The sequence below is a fragment of the Myotis lucifugus genome, unplaced genomic scaffold (genome assembly GCF_000147115.1).
Source record: "Myotis lucifugus unplaced genomic scaffold, Myoluc2.0 scaffold_144, whole genome shotgun sequence".
Taxonomy (NCBI): Eukaryota; Metazoa; Chordata; class Mammalia; order Chiroptera; family Vespertilionidae; genus Myotis; species Myotis lucifugus.
The window spans coordinates 613,414-640,805 of record NW_005871192.1 but is presented as its reverse complement, the minus strand read 5'-3'; the positions used below and the strand labels follow the sequence as shown (position 1 = coordinate 640,805).

General features: G+C 42.6%; 1 protein-coding gene across 1 annotated transcript in view; it reads left to right on the top strand.

The window, feature by feature from the left end:
• The window catches only part of ADAMTSL1 (ADAMTS like 1), an 863,772-nt gene that overhangs the window by 674,986 nt on the left and 161,394 nt on the right, over positions 1–27,392 (top strand). Inside the window, 2 exon segments of the mRNA XM_014460878.2 lie at positions 4,017–4,318; positions 10,908–11,037. Of these exon segments, the coding sequence (XP_014316364.1) occupies positions 4,017–4,318; positions 10,908–11,037 (432 nt within the window).

Sequence of the window (27,392 nt, the reverse complement as noted above, 5' to 3'; positions counted from 1 at the left end):
TTAACTACACTATTCAGTTTATTCCCTCCTCTCTCCTCACTCTGATATGTCGCCGCCACTCTCATATGCAAACATTTGCCAACAGAGAAAGGGCAACAAAATCCACAACCCCTGTCAACTTATAACCCAAATGTAGTAAGATTGAAAAGTAAACCAAAATTAAATATTCCTAATGTGATTTCCTGCAAACTTCAATTTGCATTTTGAAACCAGAGCACAAGGCGAGGCTGGTCACAGCATCAAAATGATAGACCTTAAAGCTACTCTTATTTTGAATAATCCCAATGATTTTTTAAACAAATATATATGTGAGAAAGGAGGAGAGAAGCAAGAGGAAAGTAAGAGGAAAAAAGAAGTTAAATATCTTAACCACAGACTATATAATAGTGTATTAAAATCAGAGCCTACCTCTGGCTAAGATTTGCAGTGACATGAGACTAACTAAGAGTGAGTTGGTTCTGTTTAACTAAATTAATAAAGCAATTGTTTTTATTATTTTAGTCCATACTCTGACTTCATAATAGCTACTAATAAACTAAACCACTTTGGGATTTTACAAGTGAGTTTCATTATCACTGTTTTTTTATTCCATGAAAAGGACTATGGTAATAACTAATAAAAGACTAAGGTTTTTGTTAATAAAATGAACAATTAAGCTTGGAAATCAATGGACGACTAGACAGAAGCAGAAATCATTTATTTGCTGGAATTTTTTTTAATTTTCTGGAGATGGCAATATTAAATGTGAAATCATATCAGTCCTTCCTGAACTTTAAGCCTATCTTTTAAGAAACTCACCCAACCATTTTTTATTCATCCCACAATACTGCTGCTAACAAAAAGATTTTTTTAATTACCCAAATTAAACTTCAATAATAAGAACTTTTTCATTGTACATTTGTACATCAAAATGACTTTTTAAATGCCTATTGACTCCGTTTTAAAGATCCCACTTTCAAGGTTCTAACTCAACAAGTACTATTCTAATTGAGTCAGCCACACATGACATTTAAACCTCTTAGCTCACTTGCCTGCCCTCTCACTGACCTTGCTTCCTCCCACTTGTGGCCAGAAAACTCAAGATAGTAAATGCAGAGTTGAGAGACCTAGGGGTGTGGGGGAAAGTTTCATATGAAAAAGTTATTATTCATTTGGCCATTTGCACTATTATGTATTTTTCTTTTGAAATATAATCTTCTGCCTTCAACGAGAGAGGATTTATTATATCATACAGTGTATGCATTAGAGAAATTAAGATGACTGCTAGAAGACAGCACCACTTAAAAGCCAAATTGTTTTTAATTGGTGTGAACTTGATGAAGACCTTAGGATAGTGGGTTGGGAGATAAGCCAGTAAGGCTATTTGATATTTGATAAGACTCTCACTTGGGAGATATAAAATAGATGTTTATTGGTTTTGCTATTAACCCTAACTGTTCAGATAGTCAAAAATACACACACGCACATTGCATACTTATTTTCATTTTTCATTTCGTTGCTGCTTTAAAATAAATGTTTCAGCCTTTGCATTGAGTTCATGGGGCATCAGTAGCATGCCCTTTTCTTCTCTGGGCTTTTCCTGTATCTTCTTGGTCCTGGAAAGAGACCAAATGCAAAGTGATCCACATTATAGGCAAAGAGAGCTGAGTGTTTAGTTTGCTCATCGTTTATATTCCCAGAATTCATCAGGGACTCACTTTGGAAGATAAAACATGGATCAATTTAGCTACTTGTCATTCTTACAAGCTTTATATATGTGTGGGGGGGATAGAAAGTAAGACCTAAAATAAGGTTGGAGATTATTTACCAGTCTCAGTGTGTTTGGCATCTTCACTAAATGTTCTGTAGCAGGAGTTAGTAAACTACAGACCACAGGCCAAATTCAGACCCTTCCACTACCCTTTCCACCTGACCCCCAGTTTTTGTAAATAAAGTTTTATTGGAACACAGCTGAACCAATCTGTTTGCATGTTGTCTAGGGCTGCTTTCATACTACGTTGGCAGTGTTGAGTTGTTGCCACATTAAAGACCTACAAACATGGCCACAAAATCTAAAATATTCTCTATCTGGCCCTTTACAGAAAAAGCTAGCTGATCTTGTCTTTCCACAATGGTCACTGACGAGAGCTGTGATAGGTGACAGCATAGTAATCCTCATTGCATAGGGAAAGCTAACAGGGTACCGATCTTCTTGTGTGCTTGTCATCTTTTTGTATTTGAAAACAAAATTCAGCACCACATTATTAAACAAGCATTATTCATCACATTATGCTCCAGTTGGCAGACTTATCATTTGCTTTCAGATTTTTCCTATATCTGAAATTGTTTAGTATTTTGCATTTTCCTTTATGTCTACGGCCTGGAGTGTAATATTCAGTGTCTGTGTATTTGTCATGATGCTTGTTCCAGGAGCCAGGCAGGTATATAGGAGTGTGAAAGAAGAGTGTTAAGATTATTTTTGAGGGCGGATTTTGGTTTTATTTTTCTAAAGAGTCCCCATAGATAGCGTTATTTAAAGACCACAAGAGTTTTTAATCTTTTAAGACACTGTTTTGCCCCAACTTCTCTAGGTGCCAGAAGATGAAGTCAAGAATTCAAAAACAAGAGAGGGAGGGAGGTCACATTGTGAGGAGAATTTCTTGGGAATAATTCTGGGTGGCCCTTCCTCCCTCATCCACCTTCCTGACAAGGTTGCATGTGACTTTCAATCTCTCCGAAGGGGGTGGCTCCTTAAGGATAACAAATGTCAGGCCCTTCCCAAAGGGACTCCTTCCATGCCTGAGACACCACGCCAGGTCCCCCTGCTCTGTGCACAGCCCAGGCTCAGGCCCAGGACGCATCCTGGTTGCGGTCTTTCCAGTTTGAAAACTTGGATTGGTTTTCTGTGAGAATTTCTATTTCCCTAAACTAGATATGAACCATTTGCACTCGCTAGGATTGAATGCTAGAACCTTCTTATCAGTTCTTTCCTTTTCTGCCAAAGTCAAGGTTAAGGAGCCAGGTTTGCATGCCTCCTCAGCACAGCTCCCTGTGAGAAAGCAGTAGGATCGTGGAAAAATAAAAAAATGTTTATTCCAAAGTTCTTTCTCCAGACTATTTTACTAACTTTTTGAAAATGTTAGCAGTTCCCTCTGGGCTTTTTTCCCTAGGCCCCTCTCAAGGTCATTGCAGTCATGGCCATTGTTGATTAGTGGGAGGGGAAAAAAAATACTTTTAAAAAAATGTGGATATTGTTCTACATTCTAGAGAAACTCAGAGATAAATCGAGTCCTGACTATTGTGGCTTCTCTCTCAGGGGTTGGGGGGTACAGGACACACTTGTATGAAAGCACAGCCTCTCTTTACTGTCACATGCCTGTGGACTTAAATTTGTAGCACAGATTTTTCTCTGTGATATAAAAAGAACTGTAGTCCAGACTAATTCAAAGAATGTGTGAGGAACAAGACTGCTCCATTCTTGGAAACTTACAAAATACGAAAAGAAAACAAAAAACTTTTTCTGCATATAAATAAATCTTGGGAAGCACATTGTGCAGAAAAGCAAAGAAAATTACAGAATATGAGATCCAGACTAAGAGAAATACTTCCTTAAATATCTCCAAGCACTTCTTTTGTTAGAGTTTTTAGTATCAGAATTAGCCTGCTGTAAGAATAGCCAGCATCCTGCAGCAGGCACAAGTGCTGGGATTTAGAGCGAGAGAGAAGAAACCATCAATTCCCTGTTCGGAATCGCGACCCCTGTGGGGGCAAGGCAGGCAGAAAGCAGGTGGTCTGTGGCTGGAATGTCTTACAGCTGGGAGTTCATATGACACTGGAAGAGACCAATCCAGAAACAGTGGCAAGTGAGCTGATGAACTAAACGGAAGCGCCCATCAGAGGACAGGGTGGCAGGGCCCTGAGCACATCCTGAGAGGGCACTGGGCCATGGCAGCAGGTGGGACGCATCCCCTCCCGGTGCCCAGGCTCTGCTGCCTGGGGCTTCTCACCCTGTCCTCTTGTTTGCTTGCCAACTGCAGGTTCGTCCCAGAGGCCTGGTCGGCCTGCACGGTTACCTGTGGTGTGGGGACCCAGGTGCGAATAGTCAAGTGCCAGGTGCTCCTGTCTTTCTCCCAGTCGGTGGCCGACCTGCCTGTGGACGAATGTGAAGGCCCCAAGCCGGCATCCCAGCGAGCCTGTTATGCGGGACCATGCAACGGGGAGCTTCCTGAGTCCAACCCGGGAGAGACGGATGGCCTCCTCGGTGGCCTGCAGGACTTTGATGAGCTGTATGACTGGGAGTATAAGGGCTTCACCAAGTGCTCTGAGTCCTGCGGAGGAGGTAAGAAGGGAGATTCTGGCTCAGATCCCCACCATCTTCTTGTCCTCTTTCTGTACCCTCTCTCGCTGTGTGCAACTGTGTCACGTGACTGCCTCGGGTCCAGGAATGATAAGCAGGGGGAGGAGCGGGGGGAGCCTTTCTAAACATAAAGCAAACTGAATGAAACCCAGATGTGTCTCTCCTGGGCTTGAGGAGCTCTGAGATTGTCAGCTGGGAGTGGCCAACACAACTTACTCTTTTACTTTCCATTGTCATTCTGGTGTTTTGCACAATATCCTGATGGATCTGACTGAGAAACGTGGTTGACACGGACCCAGCAATGCCCCCAACTTTCAGTTTTACTCATCTAGGCCCCGGCCTCAGTGCACACGGGATGAACCAGAACCCAAGATGACAGAACAGCCTGTTATTCCCAAGAATAACTTCTAGTGCCTCTGATTTACTCAGCTGATTTCCCAAAGTACTATCTGTTTCCAAAGAGAAAGGGTGTGTAAAGGGCAATTCACATCGCGGTCACCTGTAACTGGAGGGGAGTTGAAAGATTGAAGTCTGACCCCACCGCCATTTTTCAGATGAGAAAACGAAGATACAAAGAAGCCGAGTGACTTGTGCAAGATCACACTGATAGTGCATGACAGCTGGGACTGGGCTTGCCACTTATTTATTTCTCTGTCTAGAGTGCATCACACCACACTTCTTTAAGCACCTAGAATTCCTGAAGCTTTCTCATTACGAATATGATTGAACTAGGGTTAAATGGTCCATGTATTCTGACCTGGTTCCTAGGTGTATTTCATGGTGATCAAATAGATTCAGTGATTCTTTACTTCGGGTGAAATCTGAATGGGATTGTGGTGGGAGAGGAAGGCATTTAAATCAACAGCTAATTCATCGAGATTACATTATAGAATGTAATTACCATTATAGAAAATACATTACATTCCTATTGCCATTGCCTCCCATTGAGATTTTGATGGGTGAAGAAACTCTGCTGACCTCCTGCCAAATCCCCCTCTCTGGCTATCAGTGTTCTGCATTCCCAGCAAAGTTTCTTGAGTGGTGTGTGTGTGTGTGTGTGTGTGTGTGTATGTATGTGTGTATATATATAATTCCCCCAAACTGCGTTAGAAACCATAACATTTTGAAAACTCTTTTTAGGCATGTTTTGTTCTGGCCTGCATTGCTCAGTGGTTAGAGTGTCGACCCGAGGACAGGAGTTTCGAGGGTTCGATTCCTGGTCAAGAGCATGTTCATTCCTCTCTCTCTCTCTCTCTCTCTCTCTCTCTCTCTCTCTTTCCCCTGCCTTCCCTTTTCCTCTCCCTCTCCCCCTTCCCCTTTTCCTTCCACTCTCTAAAAATCAATGGAAAAAATATCCTCACTCCTCAGGTGAAAGTTGAAAAACAAGGCATCTTTTGTCATTATTGAGAATGTAAGGAGAAATGTGCCCAAACTGTTCCCATGGAGTTGAAAAGGAATGAATAGTGGAACAAGTACTAGCAAAGAATCAATTTTCTCCAACACAATTTTTTAATAAGCGTTTAATAGTTTTGACCTTGAGATTCTTGTTTGTTTCTAAGCCTTCCAGTTTGAAACCGTGAAATTCTTAAGCAGTTTAATGGAGAGCCCTGTTCTCTTAAAACCTAAATTTTTCCATCTGATTCTGGAAGAGTTTCTTGGAACTCAGCTAATCTATGTTCTTATGGTGTTCTTCCCTCACCCGGAGGACATCTTTCCGTCCTTAACGAGGGAGAAGTGTTAAATCAGCTGGTGGTCTCTGAGCCTGGGCAGGAGCTACGAGGTCATGTGGAAAGGCCACCTGCCAGTGGCTACCATGGCTTCTTTCCAACATAAGGAATGACTCAAGAGTTCAGATGGTGTGTGTTTATCCCCAATTTCCGTGATCACCTGAATTGAACGATCATTATCTCTAGTCTAAAACAAACGTGCTTTGAAAAACATTACTTCTGGTCTCTCAGTTATGGTTCTCAGTTACAAGTCATGCCTGGAACTTGATGAGCAGATGGAAAAAATAGATGCAGTAATGGAATATATAAATAAGCGGATACCTTTATGTTTAAGAGTCTAACTATTTTGCGGATCAACCAAGGGCATAAAATTCAAAGTGGAGAGAGTATATGGAATGTTTTTCATGTAAAATGTTTTCAGGAGATACTGATTTAGAAATAAGACTTGGATGTTGGATGTGCCGTTGATCTCTGCCTGTAGGAACTGAGCGTCTTTGTATGACATAAATTGTACATCCTTTCTGTCCAAGGCAGCAAAGTTAATGAAATGCCTTAGTTCTTAACTGTCAACAACTGTGCCGACTTACCTACAGTTATGTCCCTGTGCCAATGTCCTATATTTACACCTAAAATGTCCGAGTTGAAAACTCCAAACTGGTGAAAATAGGCTTGGGCTATCTGGGCCCATATGATGCCCATATGCACTAAAAAATTATTTTGTTATGTGGGACAGGTACATTTTGAAGTCAATGTTTGGCAGTAACATTTTATTGTATTATCAACTTTGATCTTTCACCAAAATATAACCCACGAGGTTACATATATTTTTAATCATTCTTGCTGAAGGCAACCAAAAACGTACAAGATGGACAGGTAGATTTTTTTTTTAAATCAATTGTGGGCTGTAAGGCCAGTCGGGCTAATTTTATTGTTTTTATAATCTCAAGAGAGGAAATTGGATAGACACAAAAGTAACCTTTCGCCTAGCAGAGGTAGCGACCAGAAGGAACTAGTTAGTAATTTAGGCTGTAGTGGGTGACTACGTTTCCCCAAGCTGTCATCAAATATCATGTAATAATTAAGCTATTCTGAGAGAGAGAAACAGTGAAAATTCCATTTTCTGGAAGATTAAAAATGAGCCTAACCCAGCCGTGGGCAAACTACGGCCCGCGGGCCGGATCCGGCCCGTTTGAAATGAATAAAACTAAAAAAAAAAAAAAGACCGTACCCTTTTATGTAATGATGTTTACTTTGAATTTATATTAGTTCACACAAACACTCCATCCATGCTTTTGTTCCGGCCCTCCGGTCCAGTTTAAGAACCCATTGTGGCCCTCGAGTAAAAAGTTTGCCCACCCCTGGCCTAACCTGTTGGTGGCTGTGTCCTGTGTCCCACTATCAATTCCTCGTTCTATTTTAATTTCCCTATGAACGGTATTAGGTGTGGTCAAGGATTTGAACCTGAACAACTTTCTGACATTGAACTCCTAGATGGTAAAAATCAACATTGAACCGTAGCTGAGGGAAAACTCGAAATTTACTTCAACAAGAATGAAGACGTCTTATACCCGCTGTTCCCTTTTCCTTATGAGTCCTCTCTCTTTTTGCTTCTGTCAAGAAAGGAAAACTCAAAATCATAAACTACTGTAGTTATACATATGTTCTGCATTGGTTTAGAATGTCCTTCTCAGTGCATATATTAGCCTGTTTGGAAAGAGCACAAACTGGATGAGCTAACTTCTCACTTCCTGGCCGGACTCCCCTGGGCCAAGGATACTGTGAACTTGAAGGTGAAGTCCTCACAGTTCCTCCCTCCCTCCAACTTCCCACACTCCCAGGTCCAAGGCAGCTCCCTCACTCCATGTTCCTCCCTCCAGGCGTCCCCTCCCCCTCCTCCCCTTAGCCGTAATTGCACACTATGCTTAGAATGCCCTGCCCTTGAGGCATTTCATTCCATTCGTCAGGCCACAAAAATTCATTGTGTGTTGATGACAGGGCTGGTCCCAGATACTCCTTTCTTATGACAGAGCTCTGTCCTTCCTTTCCCCCACCATCCCGAGCCCCACCTAAAAATGCGGAGGCAACTGGCCTCTATGCAATAGACCTTTAACTCCTAGTGTTGTGGAGGCGCGGTACATTGTTTTATCATACGCTAGATTAGAATCAAGTAACTCTAAAATGCTGCTTAATCTCAGCTCTTAACCATCCCAAAGGTGATTTTGATCTTGAGCTATGATTATTGGTTTAATGTAAATTTGTGTTCCACAATCCAAGAAAGGAGACTACACATGTCCTTGTGGAAACTTAACCTTTATTACATCCATTGTTTGAAATCTTAGGAGAACCTAAATTCTATAAACAAGGAGTTCACACAGTGAAAACAGGTCACATTACTCATATACCACCCCACACACACACACACACCTACACCTGAAATACTTTTAAATAAGGCAAATGATAACATATTCGTAGCTGAACAAAGCCCAAATATATTTTATTTTAGAACAACATTTAGTATCTCTTAAATAAATTGAAAACTTAACTTCTTAATGTGTTCCTTAATATAACCACAGCTCTGGATTCTGTATGGAATTGTTAACCTCATCCGGCGCCTTGCTGTCATTACCTCAATAATGCCAGACTATCCCAGGGGGAAGGGTCAGTGGTGATATCAACCATTTCTTGTGAAATGTTTTGCTATATCATCATTCCATGGACTTCAAATGGCTCATCCCAGCTGGAACCAAGAGAAACACCCTGTAGTCAGCATTACAGAATACGATGGAGTAGCTTGAATGTCCCATACAATTCCCAAATTCTCTACTCTGAACTAGCCATGATATGTTTAAATTAAATTTCGAAGTTTATTAAAAACTCAGAAAAAAAGAAAATTTACATTCATGGCCACAGGGTAAATATTGTGACTGGTTGTGTTTTTTTTATGTCTGGTGTATGAGACTTACTGGGAAGGAAGAAAGGTGATACTGATTCTGGCTTTAAAATGTCACTGTTTGACTAATGGTCTTGTTGGGTGACGTAAGCCAGTATAGCATCACCCTAGGAAGCATTAGCCTGTTGTTGGGGTGATATCTTCTTGGAGAAATATAGGGTAGGTAGGAGGAGGGGAACAACAGGGCTAAGAAGTGATGGTCAGTGCCCTGGCCGGTGTGGCTCAGTTGGTTAGGTGTCATCCCATGCACCAAAACGTTGCCCATTCGATTCCTGATCAGGACACATGCCCTGGTGGCAGGCTCACTCCCTGGTAGGGGGTGTGTAGGAGACAGCGGATTGATGTTAAGCTCTCACACTGATATTTCTCTTTCTGTCCCTCTCACTTTCTCTCTCTCTAAAAAAATCAATAAAAATATGTGTTTTTTAAAAAAAAGAAATGATGAGTCAGTTGAACTACATCAAGGACTAATTGCAAAGCAATGCAGAAACTAAGAAATACAGGGGTGGACAAAACTATGTTTGCAGTTGTAATACAAATAAATAATACAATAATTGATAAATAATAATATAAGAATAAACAGTGTTTTGTGTACTCGTTACTATAAACCTACTTTTGCCCACCCCTGGATATGTGTATTTATATATAACACTAATTCAATGGATTGTCACATATTCTGCTGTAACTACATACAAATATTTAACTACAGATAGGTATCTTTAGCTATACAGATCTTTATATACATAGCTATGTACGACTGAAAGCTTATTATCGAGAATGTTTTGTCTCGCCTGTTCTTTAAACTAAACTCTGCTGAAATGATTCCAGACAAATGCCTAGGCTATTCCTGAAGATCTCAGCAGATAAAACAGCCTCTCAGTATTTTTAAATGTGAACGCTGTCAGCGTTAAGGCTCCCATACGAAGGCACAGCTTCATGTTTGTCATCTGTGTGACCTTAGCAAGTCTTTTGACCCTTCCAAGCTTTAGTTTTCTAAGCTGCAAACTGGGGATACAAGTAGTGCATTCCTCATGGAGTCGTTGAGAAGATTGAATGGTGCATGTCACGCTCTTAGCCTCATACCTGGCTGACCATGTGCAACCAGTGGGTTTGGACTGTTATTATGACTGTGGGCACCGGAATGAAAAGTCTGGTCCGGGAAGGTAATGACCTTACCCTTATCCTTGCTCCATGAAAGTCTCCATGACAGGTCCTGCCTGCCACCTTAGACCTGCCAAGTCACCTGTGCCCATCACTGCTCAGATTGCTGTTTTACGAGCTCTGCGTCAGGGGCATGCAGGCATCAGTGGGAACACTGTTTCCATGGTGTAGTCATTATGCATCTTGTTCTCTTTCTTTGTTCTAAAGAACTGCCCTGGCTCACTAAAGAAAGGAACCTGAATCACAAGAAACCAACAGAAACTGGAGTCCTGGATGCGAGGCCCCGGGAGAACAGCAGTTTACAGATTGCTGGATATTAAAACATGGCTCTGGGCCTCCCTTCCAAACACAACAATCTCCTGTTGATTAAAATGTAACGTGCGAAGGTCTTGGGGCCATTTTTTTTGTCACCCGGCTCTCCGTCTGCATTAAATTATCACGTTTCCACGTTGGCAGCTATAGGGCCTGGTGGCATTTTTTTTTAAAAGCATTTCAACATCCTGGTAGCAGCCTGTCCTCTCGGGGGACACTCCCAGAGGCACGAGCCTACGTGTACTTTCTCCCAGACCGAGCGATGCTTGACAAGATGAGATGGGCAGTCCCGGGCTTGAAACTGCTGTCTCTGACATGCGGCGAGAGTCCTACCAATCACAGGGACCTCCCAGCGGCTGCCTTGTCCACACTTCATCACCCACACACGCCCGCTCGGCCTGACAGTGTGATTTGTACACAGGTGTCCAGGAGGCTGTGGTGAGCTGCCTGAACAAACAGACGCGGGAGCCTGCTGATGAGAACCTGTGCGTGACCAGCCGCCGGCCCCCGAAGCTCCTGAAAGCCTGCAGCTTGGAGCCCTGCCCATCAAGGTAACAGGCATGTTGCCTGCCCTGCTACCCTGGAGCGTGTGTTCGGAGCTGGGTGCGTCCGTCCGTGGGCAAGAGCAGAATGCTTATTGTTACCCAGTGTTTTGAAAACCAATTAGCATCAGTTCAAACTGTGAGTCAAATCCACTTAAGTTTAATTGAAACCAGGGCTCTGGAATTCCAGCCCGATGGTCATGCTCAGGGCCCAGAAGGCTCCGTGCACTGAAGTGGTCCCGTGGCGTGACCGGTATGTGCACGTGCCGCATGGCAGCTTTCTCCTGGAGGGAATATGAACTGACCACAGACTCCAGGGTCTCTGCCACCTTGGAGCCTGTGTCCCAAGGCCTCATACCACACCCAGTGGTTTGGCTCATGGAGCATCTGGGTGGTATAATTGACCCACGGTAAATCTCATGCACACAGCATGTAGATTCATTATAGCATGCTCTGGGGTGTATGTGTGTCATTTCACATGCATAAAATCAATTAGAGCATTTTATTGTTCAGCCCTGCCTGGGTCTCATTATTACCCAACCCTGAGTCTTAGTCAGTCAATCCGATCACTGCCTCTGTCCACACAATTTTATGGTGTCTTGGGAGACTTGCCTCCTGACACTTCTTTGGAGCAAATCTCTGTGGGAGCTAGCCCGTCTCATCTATGATTCTGGTCTTAAAGGGACAGGCTTACGCAACCAAAGCCAGACTTGCAAGTTGGCTGATGGAATGAAGAATGTTACCAGATAAGGTCATACCCTAGGCATGCAGGGAATGCTGTTTCTGAATGGTATCTCTTCTCTTTCTGCACAGTATCCTGTAAGAAGACGCGTGTTGCCTTCAGGAATTAACAATAATTTGCTACTCAAGTTGATGCTGCTTGTCTTGTTTCTCAGTCAACTAACTGCTTTCCTTTGGGACGTAGAGGGTACAGATCACAGGCCTCCTCAGATCAGATCAGGGCAATCTCACAGTGGCACTTCTGCCGGTCACAGAGTTGTTCCAGGCATTGATCTGAATGGTGAGCCTGGCTTCCCCTTTCAAAGGCAGAAGTGAGGAGGGCTGCTAGGGCCATATTCTCCAAAGGAACCAGAAGATCAGTCGGCCGCTGCTTAGAGCCCCACTCCACTCGGGAGAGTGGCAGCCAGGGAAACAAAGTCAAGGGCTGGCCCCACTAGAGCTAGATCCAGTGCATGGAATGCTGGAAACCTCTTTTCTATTTCTGCCCGACCTAAATTTACACCTCCATCCTAACCTTGCTGCTCTCCTGTTGGGTGAATCTAAGCCCTAATTGCCTGGGCAAGGGATACAAACCCCTTCTATTTAACAGTCTTTTCCCCATGTAAGAAGAGGCTGAGCGGTTTCAGCATGGACAGACAACTAGGGCCTTGGCTAGGAGGCCCAGAGGCCTGGCTTCCCATCCTAGCTCTGTCACTACTAGCTGTGCAGCATTGGGCAAGTCACCTGCCCTTTCAGTATCCACATCTGCCAAATGATTGGAGGGCACCACCTCCTGCTCAGATATCCCCTGACTCTTCATTCTTCCGATTCTTCTGTAGAGTGAAGACTACTGCTGCTGCTTTATTGTGCTGATCATTGCTGTCACTTCTGTTTGTTTATTTACTCTCACTTTAAAAACAAGCAGAAATGTCTCCCTAACCGCATCCAAGTGTAGTAATGACATCCAAATGCTGTGATGAGCTGAGGCAATGTCGAGGAGTCGGTACCTGGAACTAGCTGGAAATCTGGGATCTGCAGCCACTAAACCTGCCCTTTCCTGGGGCAGCGGAGGGAATAGGACACAAGATGTTACTTTTCATCCTCTGAGTATTAACGATGTTAAATTAGATGAGCTTAATTTATACTGACTTCAACAAGGACTTATGTTCCGCTTCACTTTATTTCATTTGCTCCAGAGGCGCTTGGCACTTTGATTTTCGACTAGTCAGTGGTCAGACCGACAGGCCAGACCTCTCTTGTTGGGAATAGCCAGGGATTTCATGGGCCAACCAGACACAGATGAGCATTTGAAGGTTGATGCTTATTAAAACAACAATGTGGACACGTGTACAGTGGGCTGGTATGACTCGCTCTCTTCGTCCCATCAAAGAGCCAAAGCAGATTTTCACTTTAACAATGAGAAATGTATGGAGGTAACTCATATGGAATATTTCAATGTGACATCAAGGGGGGAAATCTCTCTCTTTCTAAAGGTTGGTGTAAAATGTATATGAAAGAGGAGGTATGTTTTGCAGGGGCGTAATCGTGTGGTGGTGTGTTCTCAATCACCTTGTGTTCAATGGGAGTAATTTAAATCTTTAAACCACAGAAATTTTTATTGTGCGCAGACCCGTGTTTCCTACAGATTTTAGGGTGTCCTCTGCTGGGCCCCAAGTTTCTGTACATTGTCTTTTGGGCTCTTGGTCTGTGTTAATGTCCATACGTTAAAAAAGCCATAGCATTTTCCGTGAGATGGACAGAAATGACGTTTCAAGTCTGGGCCACTGTGCTTACGTCTCTGAGAGGAGGCCGCTGGTTAAGGAGCTTTCCTAGGGAATTGTTAGTTCTACTGAACACCAGTTAGGAAGCCGCTTTTGCTCTTGTGTGTGCTCAGAGTTATCAGATCCCAGGGTGCATACCAAGGCCCCAGGGCATGTCCTATCTGGGCGTCTTTCTAAGATTACACATCCCTTCCCCTGACTTCCTCTGTGTGAATGGCAGAGCTGGTATCAGAATCACGTGTCCAACTTTCAGCAGGTCCGGGCAGATACGTTCTCACACCCAGCTGTTCGCAGCAGGACGGCTGTATTCTCAAGCGAGAGATACTGTCTTGCTGTTCCCACTTGCGTGTGTGTATGTGCATGCGCACAAACTGCCTGCATTTTGGGGTGCACTTTAAAAAATAGTAGTTGTCTGTTGAAGAGAACTATATTTTGAAGTTCTTGCTGTCAGCTTTATGTCTTACTCCTCCTCTCTCTGCAACTAATGCCTACCATAATGTCAGACACATAGCAGGGGCTTATTAAGTGTTTACTGAATAAATGGATATAAAGGACTAGGGTCAAATTTATAAGTCATAGGGTTTATACCCTATTACTAATGCTAGCTGGGAAGACCCCAATGCTGCCTACTCTCAATCCCCCATCTCTTCCCTCCCATGTACCAGATGGTACTGAATTGCCATTATTTAAGAGTCTCTTCCCTAAGTTGAAGACTTTAAATGCCAATTTAAAATATAAATAGCCTTAGGATAAGTAGCCCTGTATGTTAGCAGTCACATATGGCAACGTATCCTCAAAATAAGAATTGGAAGGCAAGCTTTGATACAGTGGATGTGGACACGGTTGTTGAATGAATTGTTTGCATTGTCCAGAAAGGAATTTGCTCATCGGGAGAGAGAGAAAGTAGTGTGTATCATGAGGACAGATGTTAATCCCTTAACAGTGTTGCCTAAAATTGTCCAGGAGAAATTAGGATTATTTTTGCTTGTGAGCTGACAGTGAGAATTTTACATCAAAGTTGATAATCGCAAAGAAGTTATTATTACAAGGCAGAAAAATCACTGTAGGTTCCTTCACTGTCATTGAGCAATTTGTGTCCGGAAGCCCCACCACCCTGCCAACCTTCACTGGTGGCTTAGAGCAGCGTATGGCAGAAATATCCAAAAAGGAGCTAAGATCAGTCATTAGGAAAGAGGTCAGCCTCCTGCTCCCAATGAGAAAGCTTTCTGAGTACTCTAGAACCTATGCAGGCAATACATGGATATTCTCATCCTTTAAAAGTCCAGCACAGCAACAGTGATCCAGAAAGGCATCCACTCCCCTTTCTCCATCATGCCCTACAACTCCACTCCCGTTCTTCTCCCCAGAGATAACCACTGCTGATGGTTTGATACCTGCCTTCCCAGAACTTGTTCTATGAATGTATATGCATATATGAACACATACAAATATATAAGGTTTTCTTTCCTTTGTAAATGGGATCATATTGATATGTTGTTCGGCAACTTGTTTTCCCACTTAATTAATGTGCACTAAGAACGGTTCCTATCCCTGAGGCCACCAAAATAAAAACCAGCCGGTAAATTGACACTATGCCCCAATTCTGCTGTGTCACGTTTAGCTGTGTGACCTTCCAGAGGTCACACGTCTTTTTGGATCCTCAGATTCTTCATCTCTAAAAAGAGGATTGCAGTAAGGACTCAGAAAAAATGAAAAAGTACTTTTCTTCTCCTTCCCTTTTATTCATGGTGAGAAATACTTTATTTTTGAATAAAGCAATGTTTTGTATTCAGGACTTAACTCAAATTTGATTAGTTTTTTCTCTCTTATTCGAGAAAAAGGCCTCACTGGTCATCTCCCTGGGCTATACTAGCAATGACATGAGCAGCCCAAGGAGAGCCAGAAACCACTACCTTAAAAGAAAAAAAAAAAAGAGTACGACTGTTATTAATTATAAGCATTTGATAGCTTGGCCAGTGTGTGTTGAAAAGATTTGGTAAACGTACCTGGAGGAGGGGCAAGAAGTAAGCAATGAAAGCCAGATGGCTGAAAATGAAGGAAATTCCAGGCAATTTCTGCAGCTTTGTTCTAACATACTTTTTAAACTAAACTTTTATTTCTCTGCAACAGAGAACAGCTGAGTGGTACAGAACAGATAAACAGTAAGGAGGGGGCGCTCATAATTCCTGGAACATTACTTGGTTTCTGCCCCCCCCCCCACCCCCACCCCAACTCCTTTTCTCAGGCCTAGGGTGGCTCCTAGAACCAGCAAGCACTACAAGAGAAGTTTGAGAATCCCTATTTGAGATGAGAGAGTTAAGAAAAACATCTCAAAGGTCACAGAGTCTCCTCTTTAAAAGCACACTGCAGAATGCCAATTTTATTGTACACTAACAAAAGCCATGCGCACCCGCACCAAATGATTTCCAATCTCTGATTCCCTTTTATATTGGCCTACAATGGCTCGAGCAGAAGGTGTTGCCTTTTTACACAGCCATGCTTTAATTTATTTGTTGGAGCTTTCAAAGCTTTGCAGCCACCTTCCCCTTTGACAATGTACTTTAAGGTTTCTGTTTCAACATGCTCTCTAAATATTGGTCTATCTGCTGCTATGTTCCCAACGTTTCCATATGCTGCCTCTTGGCTCTGTCCATACTAACTTTTAAGTGCTTAAAGCAAAAGCACACCAAAGCTCACTGGCTTCACAGAAATTAAGTCCAGATCTGGAGGCCATACTCAGGCGCCTTCGGAGAACTAATGCTATTACTATTGTCAGTCTCCTTGGTAAACCCAGATGCGTAATTACACGGCCTCTCTTTCTTCCACTGATGGACAAGTTACAACAAAGGAACCTGCCAAGACCTGTTTCTTAACGATTGGACCTGATTGGCCCAATGGCAGGCTCTGTTATTGCTCTGCCCAGGAATGTGTTGGCCCAGTGATCAGAATTGTCCCCAGCAGCATTTTGACATTAACAAGAGTAACTGTCACATGTGTACTTGCCTTGGGGCTGAAATGTTCATGTCTCCTAAAGACAGCCCTTCCCCTGGTTACACATCACCCGTTCTATCAACCTCAAAACTCTGTGAAATGAGCTTTGATCGTATGCGAAATCACTTCGCATGCATAGATTTAGTTGTTGCATGAATCTGGGGTAAAAATCAAAGGACTGGATCTACCTTCCCATCATGTCACCTGTTCTAAAAAGGTAGAAACATCAGCTTTAGGCAAATCCATTCAATTAAGTCCTGAGAGGGAAGCTTTCCTGGTGTTTAACAACTATGTCAGTGGACAGCCCCTTAGACCACATATTTCTGCCTGAACTCTGGGAAAGTTCTTATATGGACCATTGACTAAAGTTAACTGTATGCACACACACCAAAAAAATGGCAGGAAGTGTTATATATCTCAATTCATTAAAAAATAAAAATGCATGGGCCTTTTCATGTACACAATCTGCTTGTATGTGGTCCTCAGAGATGACTAGAATATAAAACCCTGTTCTAAAGGAGCTATTATTTAATGGAGGAGGAAGATTTCAAAACAGTAGCTACTATGACTGAGGCAAGCACAGACTCTGTGGTAGCATGAGGCTGAGAGAAGGCTTCTTGGAGGAGACAAGCCTGTACTGAATCATAAGGCATGAGTAGGAGTCACCCAGGTAAGGAAGAGAAAGGATAGATGTCTCAGGAGAAAGGAAAAGCATGAACACAAAGGAAAGGACAAGAAATGAAAGGTAGTCTTAGAGGGTGGGTGGGGGTCAGATCCAGGATAGCCCAATGTGCTAAATGCAGTTGTGGAGTTTATGTCCTGCAATCAGTGGGAACCATTGAAGGGGGTTAAACAGGGGAGTGGACAAAGTAGATTTGCTTGGAGAATGTTGCCTCTGGCTGCTCATCCAATAGAGCTAAAGTGGTATTGGTGACTAACATTTTATATTACAGGCATCTACACTTTTTCTCATGTAAATTCACAAATAAATAGTGTGCTCTGTGGGGTGTACACCATTATATTTTCATTGAAATTAATAATGACTCTTGCCCTAGATAAGTTAGCACTTTGTATGCTCCCACAATCAACCCAGTGAGATTTGGACTGATTCTCCTGGCAGGAGAATAGAGCCCCACATATGGTATCATAAAGGAGTCATGAGAGGTGCAGCTGGGTGATCCCTGAGGCCTTTCTAGTTCTAACATTCTGTGATTCTTTGAAGATAATAATTATCCAGAGTTAAAGCTTTTCAAGAAAGAGAGAAAAAGTAAATTCTATTAGAAAACTACTGAGTCAGATTTAAGTCCTAAAGACAAAGCACAAAGTCTATTAGTCACAAAATAGGAACTGGCTTTAACTATAAATCCAGGAACCATGAGAAATCTACAGGGAACTAGACTCACATATTCATAAGAAAAATTTAGGCGAGAGTATTTGGGCAGCAAGAATGGGAAAACACTGAAATGGTGAACATATTTATATATAACTAGAGGCCGGGTGCATGGATTCGTGCACTGGTGGAGGGCGTGGCCTGTGGGGATCAGCCCGCTGTGGGAGCGCCATTCATCCTGGTCAGCTGAGTAGCTGTGGACCTGCCCTCTGAGCAGCTGCTCCCACTGTGGGAGCACCACTCATCCTGGTCAGCTGAGTGGCACTCCCACTGTGAGAGTGCACTGACCACCAGGAGGCAGCTCCAGTGTTGAGCGTCCACCCCCTGGTCGTCAGTGCGCGTCATAGCGACTGGTCGACCAGTCGTTCTTGTCATTCTGCCGTTCGGTCGCTGGGCTTTAATATGTATAGATACTTTACTAGTATTTGTCCATGTGTAAAAGGATACAAAATGGTCTGCATCTCTCAATTTAGATTTTTATAGTGCCCTTTACTATGACTAGAATTTCTCTTCATTCAGCCTCCATTGAACAAATATTTATTGAACGCCTGCTTTGTGCCAGGCATTGTGCTGGGGATTCAGTGATGAAAAACCTACTTTGTTCCCTGAATTGGGGTTTGGGGAATGCCATTACTTTTTTAAATCTTAGATACTTTAAGTGCTGCCGTCCTAAAGATAGTTATTAAACCAAATAACCCACTGTGTTCCTCACTGCTCCAAGGGCTGACATATCTGCACCAGTCATGTAAGCACCATGGGAATGGAAACACACCTGATCGCTCTCTGCTGTGGATATGGTGAGGAAACACTGGAGTTTTACAGTTCAAAATCTTCCAGCTTACAAATCAATCAATAGAAGTGGAGACTCCCAAAACAAATCTATTGTTTTATTTTACTTTCCCTATAATCCAAAGTTTTTCAAAAGTCCTAATGTAACAAGTTAAGGGCAAGCAATGATTTGGCCAAAGCTTTGAGATGAAAATTATTGCTGCCTAAGTGTACCCAATGATTCCTTTGGAGATTTGGAAAGCCCTCATGTGCAATTTGAGATGAAGAGCTTTTCTCTGACTATAGTGTCAGGAATCCGCTATGTTACTATGTTCCTTAAGCTTGGAAAACAAAGACGTAGGAAAAAGACTTGAGAAAGAGCTGGAGAAAAAGACATATGTCAGCAACATGAAAATGAGGGAGTGAACAGAAATGCTCTACTTTGTGCCCCGTAACCTGGGGACACAGTTCAGAAACAGTTCATCCTTCCGGAGACAGTATTCCTGTCCTGACACCAGCCCGAGGTCGGGTAGCTCTTAGGTCATCTGCCACGGCGACAGAAAGATCTGTCACAGAGCAGAGCGCAGCCAAACACTGCCTTTCCTGTGGCGAATCAGTGTTGTCCCTTTATCCTTGTCTTTACTGTTGTTTTATCTTCATCATTCTGTCTAATTATCTTTCCCTGAGCTGCAGGACATTTTGGTGTTTGTGTTAGTGACACAATGAAGCCTAGCATGATTGCTATTCGATGAGCACAGCTCCCAGACTCATGGCTTTCTCATGGGGCTCTGAGGTCACTTGTGGAGGGACTATCCCTAAGGCCCAGACAGACATGGGCACAGGCCAGAGTCCGTGTGCCAAGGCAGCTGCAGGTGGTGCACTCGGTAACTTCCTGCTGTTGGCTCTGGTTCTTGAGTGGACAGACATAACTGCCTTTCCCACTGGCCAGAGGTAGCTACACATGGGACTGAAGCAGCCAAACAAGGCCCTCTGCCCAGGGTGCATAGGGTTTGACACTTATTCCACCATCAGCAGGGGTGTTAGGTGCTAAAGTCTCGGTTTACTTTGATGATGTGCATGCCTCTGGGAGAGGTAGGTCATTATCATCTTAGCATGATTTTTTTAAAATAAGACACCATATTTTTCCTAACAGGAATCTTGGCGACACTTGGAAATGGGGTGACTTCAGGAGAAGAGCCTAAAGGGGACTTGGCAATGACAAACCTAAATATTCCCTACCAGGAATAGGGACACTGCCTGGAATAAGGGAGGAATTGTGGGTTTTGAAGTCAAACAGATATTGACTCTCTGTTTGCTTTGTGGCGTTAGGCTGGCTACGTTAGCCTGTCTAGGACTCAGTTGTCCTCAGCTGTAAAGCAAAGATAATTGTTCCAACCACAGAAAGGAGTTGTAAGGGTGATCATATACAGGGTGGGGCAAAAGTAGGTTTACAGTTGTGAGTACATGAAACACAAAGTTTATTCTTATATTGTTATTTATTAATTAGTAGTGGCCCGGTGCACGGATTTGTGCACATTAAAAGGTAATTAATTAGAAGAAATATTTTAATATAGCTATTCGCCCTTTCTCTATAATAGAAGTGTCAAACCAAATTCATGATCGACAATGACAGATGGAAACACACACGTGTGATTGGCACCGAGAACTTTATATGTATCATGCATGTGCAAGTCAACTTAGCCTTTTATAGATATAGAACAAACGTGCTTAATTAGACCTGCTTTCTGATTTAGCTAAACTTTTTCCAGTCCAGTGAAGCACCCCAACTTCTCTTTCAGGTAATTGTCAGCAACACAGCAGTAAATATCAACATGAAGCAGATTATTATTGTAGATCACACAGGGAGAACAAAGGGTAAAATATTTAACTGCAGCAGTGTTTGACTATATTCTGTTCAGTGAGAAAACCTGAAGTCATTTTCAAGGTCCACCATTTCTTACTTCTTTTCAGTCAGGTCAAGTTTCTAAACTTTCTAAATCTCTGTTTTCCGGCTAATGAAAAGAAAATAGGATTCCACCAAGTCTCCTATCTACCTACCCTAGGACTTTTGTGAGGATCAAATGAGATGAGGCACGGGAAAATGCTTCACAGACATTTGGTTACAGTGTGAAATGTTTCCACCTGGCTATAAAGCAAGTTGTGTTCCTGGGCTGAAGAAACTGCAAGGGGGCTAGTGGTCACTAGGGAGAAGAAGCTGGGCATTGCTATGTGATGTCATCACCCGGATGGACACCTAGCATATTAGCCTTTTATATATATAGATTGTATTATTTTCCATACAAACAACTGTAAACCTACTTTCACCCCATCCTGTATGTAGAGCACTCAACCATTTCCTACCTCATATAGTAACTGCTCAAGAAACTAGGAACCTGCCATCCCTCTTAGTTCCCTCTGCAGGAAACCACATGATATAAGAAAACCTTCATATTTATTTCATAGTCACTGCAATTTATTCCTGTCTTTTTATAACCAGCTAGTGTGGGAGCAGAGCGAAGGGGAGGCTGTGGATAGAACCTAGCTTCAAGCCGGCTTTCTGTCCAGCTGGCCAGATCCCTTAGGCAGTTCTAGAACAGGAAGCAGAGCTTCCTGTCTCATGGATCCACCAAGTCTGCAAAAGGCAGCAATTGTTGGGATATTCTGTTTGACTTTAGCACCTAATCTAATAAGGTGTGTTGTTTTAAAAACAGTTACAAGATGATGAAGTGGGACCAGGGGAGACAGAGTCCAAATATTCTTAAAAAGTTAATATCCTGTGTGACATGACTGAAGGAAGTAAGGCCTGTGGGCAGGGGCGGTGTGAGTCGTGGAAGTGAGCAGCTGTGTCGTGATGGTCAGAAAAGCCTGTGATAAGTCAGGAAGGAATCAGAAAGCACATAAACAATGTTATTCCTAGCCAGTTGTCTCCTCAAATACTTGTAGGAGAGAGGAGGAAAGGGAAGAAGGAAGGAAATAAAGAAGAGAGCACAGGAAACAAGTAAAATCCAACCCGGGATGTAGATAAGGCATGGGCATCCTATGCCCACACTCTTGCTAACCCTCACAGGCCATCCTCCAGCTAGGTAGGGTTTCCCTAATAGCTTCCATTCGTTGGGAGCTTACAGCATGCCGGTCACTGTGCTCATCACTTTACAGGCACTGTTTTGTTTAATCTTCCCCACAGTTCTGTGAGGATTTACTATTCCTATGCTAACTTTATAGCTGAGGAAACTGAGTCTTTAAGGGGATCATGTCATTAGCCCGTGGTAGGTTCAGATTTGGAACAAGGTGTGTTTCATTCCAAAGTTGTTACTGAAGAGTTTGTGTTTCAGTCTTGGCCTCTGTTAATGGTGTTTATACACCCACCCTCCCTTCCAACATCCCTTCCTCTCTTCCTCCCCCATCCTATTCCAGGCACTAAACTCCAGGCGTGGGAACTACCACAGTGAAAAGAACAGTCCTCCTAGTTCCGTAGTTGCTTATAACCTGGTGAAAACCACAAATAGGTTAACAGGCTTCTTTTCTATCTCTAACAGATAAGCTCCATCTCTTACTCTTAGTTGCCAAGGGCAGAACTAGACTCTTGGCAAAAGCTAGTGTGTAAGGGATGGTGAAAAAAATCACTCAAGTACACAGAAAGCCAAACATATAGGAAATGAACCATGCTAAAAGAGAAACCAAGTAGACCTAAGTGAATGTCTTAAAACCCAATACTGAGTCATTAGGCAAAGCGCTCAGTTCCTAAAAAGCTCATTTTTATAAAGAAATACTAAGTCATCCAGAGAGATGCAGGCTGGGCTTACAAATCTGGAAGGTATTGGTGGCTGCTTTGAAGCTTTGCGTCTTTGCTCTGCCACGACTAACAACCACTGGCTTAGTTTTTGCTTAGCAGATGGCCTGTTCATGTTGTAAGTTATAAACACCATTTCTCCCTTACACACACACACACACACACACACACACACACACACACACACACTTCTCTTTCCCCAGTTGCCCCAGTGCAGCCTGAGTCCCTGCTTCCTTTACTGTGCCACTCTCTTCTCTAACTCTTTCTAGTACCTCTCTCCTCTCCCCCCGCCTCCCGAGACTTAATCTGAATCACCTTGCCTTCTGAACACCCAAATTCCAAGATGACCCTTTTCTGCCACTTGTGCAGGACCCAAATCCTTTCAACCCTTTTTCTCCCACCTGCCCCCCCATTTATTCAGTTCAACTCAACTAAGAATTAGAAAAATAAAACTACCTAAGCAAATTCACACTAAGGTGTAAATGACTGATCCCCAGTCCTTCATTCCAGTCTTAAGAGCATGGGCTTGGAGTCATAACAAACCTGGGATAAAACCCAGTTCATACAACTTACTTGCTTGTTGGTCTTAGATGAACTTTTCAGAACTTCAGTTTCTTCATCTTTAACTTTGATCCATCTTGTGAGGATCTGTATGTTATGTGCTTAGCATAATACTTAGTACATATTAAGTACTCAATAAACAGTAATAGGTATTAGCTGTGATTTTTGTGTGATTTTTGTTTAATTCTCTAAAAAGCTGTGCCTGGGTTGGAGGACTTGGGTGATTTGTGTACATTTAGGGAACTTTGGCTCTCACTGTTTTTCCTGAAGGAAGGAGAGACAAGCTCTGTTACAGAGGAAAAGGGCTGCCCAGTCTACGCCAACAATACCTGGTCCCTAATTATCCCTTTTGTAAGCTCTAACTCCCGGAGGGACAGGGGGATGGGGGCATTTTCTACTGGTTACAGGAAAATCCAGCTCAGTTCAGCAAACATTTATTAAAGTCCTGCTGTGTTTTAGGCTCTGAAGAAACAAACAAGTCTAGGACACAAACAGATCATCACAGTGACAGTCCAAATGATCACAGTAGGTAGGAATGACTCTCTTCTGGGAACACTGAGATAAGCCACCTAATCCAGATGAGAGGTGACCCAGAGAAGCTGAGTCTCTTGTTCTTACAGAGGTCAAAGTATTCTTTTCTAAATTTCCAATCAAACATGTTAGTGGTATACTACTTACATATTCCTCCCAAGGTCGCAATCCAGGCATTGCAAAGCCCTTGGGACAAGTTTGTGTCCTGCCCTTTGTTTGTTCCCTTCCAATCTGATGAGCCTGAAAATGCTTGATTCCTTTGTATTATAAGAGTATCTCTGCTTGCTCTCAATTAATTACCAAGGAGCTGATACATTTGCATCCCATAAGCATGTAATCCAATAACAATTATGACAACCATTTTAAATGGGTCAGATTCATCAACTGCCAGATTTATTGGATTTCTATCCCTACGGGTTACACTAGAGCTTGAAGTCTGAGCATTTATCTGTAACTTCCATGCCCTCGTCAAGGCTTAGGCGATTAAAGAGAGGGACCTAGAATATAGGCACTGTGTTGTGCTGCATCTTCAGGCAATGGTGGAGAACTACAGAAAACAGAACTACTTGGCTCAGACCCCGGGACATTCCCCAAATCCTGCCATTTCCCTCAGCTGTAAACTTAGGTCAACAGCTCTTAGATCAGTTTCGAATAGGTCTCTGTGAAAGTTGGTGTTTTGTAAATATAAGATATTGAATTATTACTTTCTCTTTATTTCTTCTTTTAAGCTCCTGCTTCATCTCTTGCCACATGAAATACTTCAGAGGGTTGGTTTTCAGGGCCCCACTATCTAATCAGTCTTCTAAATACTTGATTATTGTGCAGATGTCATTGGAAGATTTGCTTAACACAAAGAGACATCAACATTGCAGAGAAATCTGAGGTTGGGCACTGACACTCAAGTTGTTTTGAAGTTTAGGGAGTAAACAAAATGGAAATTTATACTCTGGCCTTGTTAAAAAGCCCCACATGTCAAATCTGGGTTTCTCCTTTCTTAGAGATAAAGGGTATGTGGGAGGACTCTGCGGATCATTGTTGAGTATGTCCAGGGTGCTCTTTGAGAAATTGAATTAAAGTTCTGAATGATAGAAAATAAAGCTTATACATCACAGATGCATTTACTGGGGAAATTTTCTAGAATAAATGTATATATGTCTGTAGGTGGTCTATTTCCCAACGCCCCCACACCACCCATCTATGATACTTTTCCTGCCCCAGCTCCTTTTCCATAATAGCAAGCCAGAGAAATCAAAAATTGTGATGCCCAGAGCTTATACAATTTTGAGCTTCTCAAGCTCTGGAAAAATCACAGAAGGAAACTGTTATAAGCAAGGTATTTATTGATGTAAAATCCACCACAACTAGACAGATACCATTTATCAATGCTCTTTTTGTGAGGAAAATGATGCCAGAATTATGATGTGGGAGAGGCTAGTGTGGAGCCAGATCTTCCTCCCAAGGTGCACCCCACTGTCAAGCTCGATTTTGTGGCTTTTTTTTTGTACTAATGGTAGGCTGTTTGTTTGCATCTGCGGGGAGACAGTAAGAAGACTGTTTGGGGACCAGAAACGCTTCCATTTCTCTCCTCTTTATTCCATGTTACCTGCGAGGCACTTCCCCCGTCCTTCTGAAGGCACATCCCAGGCACACCTAGAAACACCTTGAGTGAAAATGGGCATGTCATGTGCTTTATCTTTCATTTAATGGAGGTTGACGATATAACTGACCCATGGTGGAGGGAAGTGAAACCACATGTGGGCTGGATTGACCTTCCCTTGATCTAGCAAAGAAAAGTGCTGTTTTCCAGCTCACCCCTGCATACTTCACTCCTCCAGGAGGGTAGTCCTGCAGAACAAGGTTGGCAGGAAGGAGACTACTTCTCATCACACATGGTCTTGCTGCAGCTGTGCATCTATCTGGGTCTGGAAAGTGGGCCCATTGATTGTATTCCTTTCCCTTGACATTTAGAATGGTTGTTGTGTTAAAATCTTAAGCTACTCCATTATATCTTTCTGCATCTTTTCATCCTCCAATTTATAAAATTCCCTTCCCGCTGAGTCTCTGAGCATAGGTGATCTCTAAATGTAAGCCTATCCCAACACTGATGCCAGTTCCATAATTGTTTGTTTGTTACTTATCACATTTGGGACCCCCAAGCCCTTCTCTGTAGACAGACTAGCATCTGAAAAAGATGGGTTTTCTGAACATCAAATGTACCTATTTGTTTAAGGGAACTCAATCTACTTGCAAAGCCAATAAAAAGGTGAAGCACGGGGTGGTTTCTGCTCCAAATCCCCATGCTTGTGCCCATTGAAAAGATAATGCTGAATAGATTAAGAGACTTCATAGTCCTCAAGTAGCATCGGAAATCAATGTTTCTTGTGAGCAATAATTTTGCCAACCAGGTACTGGAAGCTGGATTCATTCACTTCTGGTGCTTGAGGAATCATGGTCACATGAAGAACGTGGACACCAAATTCTCATCACTTCCCTGTCAGCTCTATCAGCCCTATTAGTTCTGACAGCAACAGAAGATCATAGAGCTTTATTCTTTATACTCAAAAACCCAGAGAGTGTCAAGGAGTTTGGCTGACAGACTTGTCTGGAATCTAAAAAGTTGACACATGAATCTCCCTCAGTGTCTAGGGTTGTAGAACCCCAGGATGTAACTTTGTCAAATTCCCTCATATTTTCTGTGAAGAAAGAGAGACCAGAGGTATTAAGTGACTTGCCCAAGTAGCCATGTCTAGCAGAACTCAAACTAAAAGCCTAAAAAGTAATGTTTCCCAACTTCAGTGTTTATCATAAACAGGTATAGTGAATCAGAATGTGGGATCTAGAGCTGAATTTCCTGAGTTCAAATCCTGGCTCTACCACTTATCAACTGTGTGTCCTTGAGCAAGTTACTTAACTCTTCTTTGTTCTTGGTTCCTTATCTGTAAGATAAAGATGCAATAATACTGTCCTCATAAGGATTCTGTGGATATTAATGAGTTAATATATTTTGGGCATTTACATGAATGCCTAGCTGTTGAAGAACATGCTCTATATAAGAGTTTTCCAGTGCTAAAGATGCACTAAGAGCTGGAATCAGGTGTCAGAATAGGGGATCCAGATGGTCAAAGGTAGACATAATATACTCCTAACTAGGGTAAAAAATAATTTTATTACCAAACTACTGAAAGAAGTTTTTATTCTTTCTCTATACCTCATTATCCTAGAGAAATGAACTGAGTATTTTATGTATAGCTGGAAAAATACCAGTTACCTCATGTAGAAAATCTTTCATCCTTTCCAAAGATGTGCATACTGATCAATAAGAAAGGCATGCCTTACTCTTTGAGAGTGAAGAGTAGGGGGTAAGAAGGCAAGTGGGACATGAAAGGGAAAGAAGGAAAATAGCTGCATTCATAGAGCATGAGGATTTTTCTAGTAATTTACTGTGAATGAGTGATAGTTAAGAGTTAGGAATCCAGCTGACTTCCATGTGGCATGGGGCAGAAACCCTCTCCACAGTTTTGTCGAAGTCAGATGAATTCCAGTAAGTTAAGTGCCTGGGTTGCCCCACTGTTTCTGTTTTGCTAACTAGAAAAGTGGACAACATGCTCTGAGATCAGGGGGCAGCTAGAAAGTTCTCTGTGGCCTGGGGAATGTTTGGCTGCATGAGGCTAAACTGTTCATTAATGTAAGTGTAAGATAAAACAAGCAAAATGGACTCGCAAAATTGTTGCCCTAATTTGTGTATAATCATAGCAATAATTCTCAGGAGCCACAAATAGGGGAAAAGGAATCCCAAAGACCATTCTTTCTGTTGGCCTCTCTTGTGTCTGAG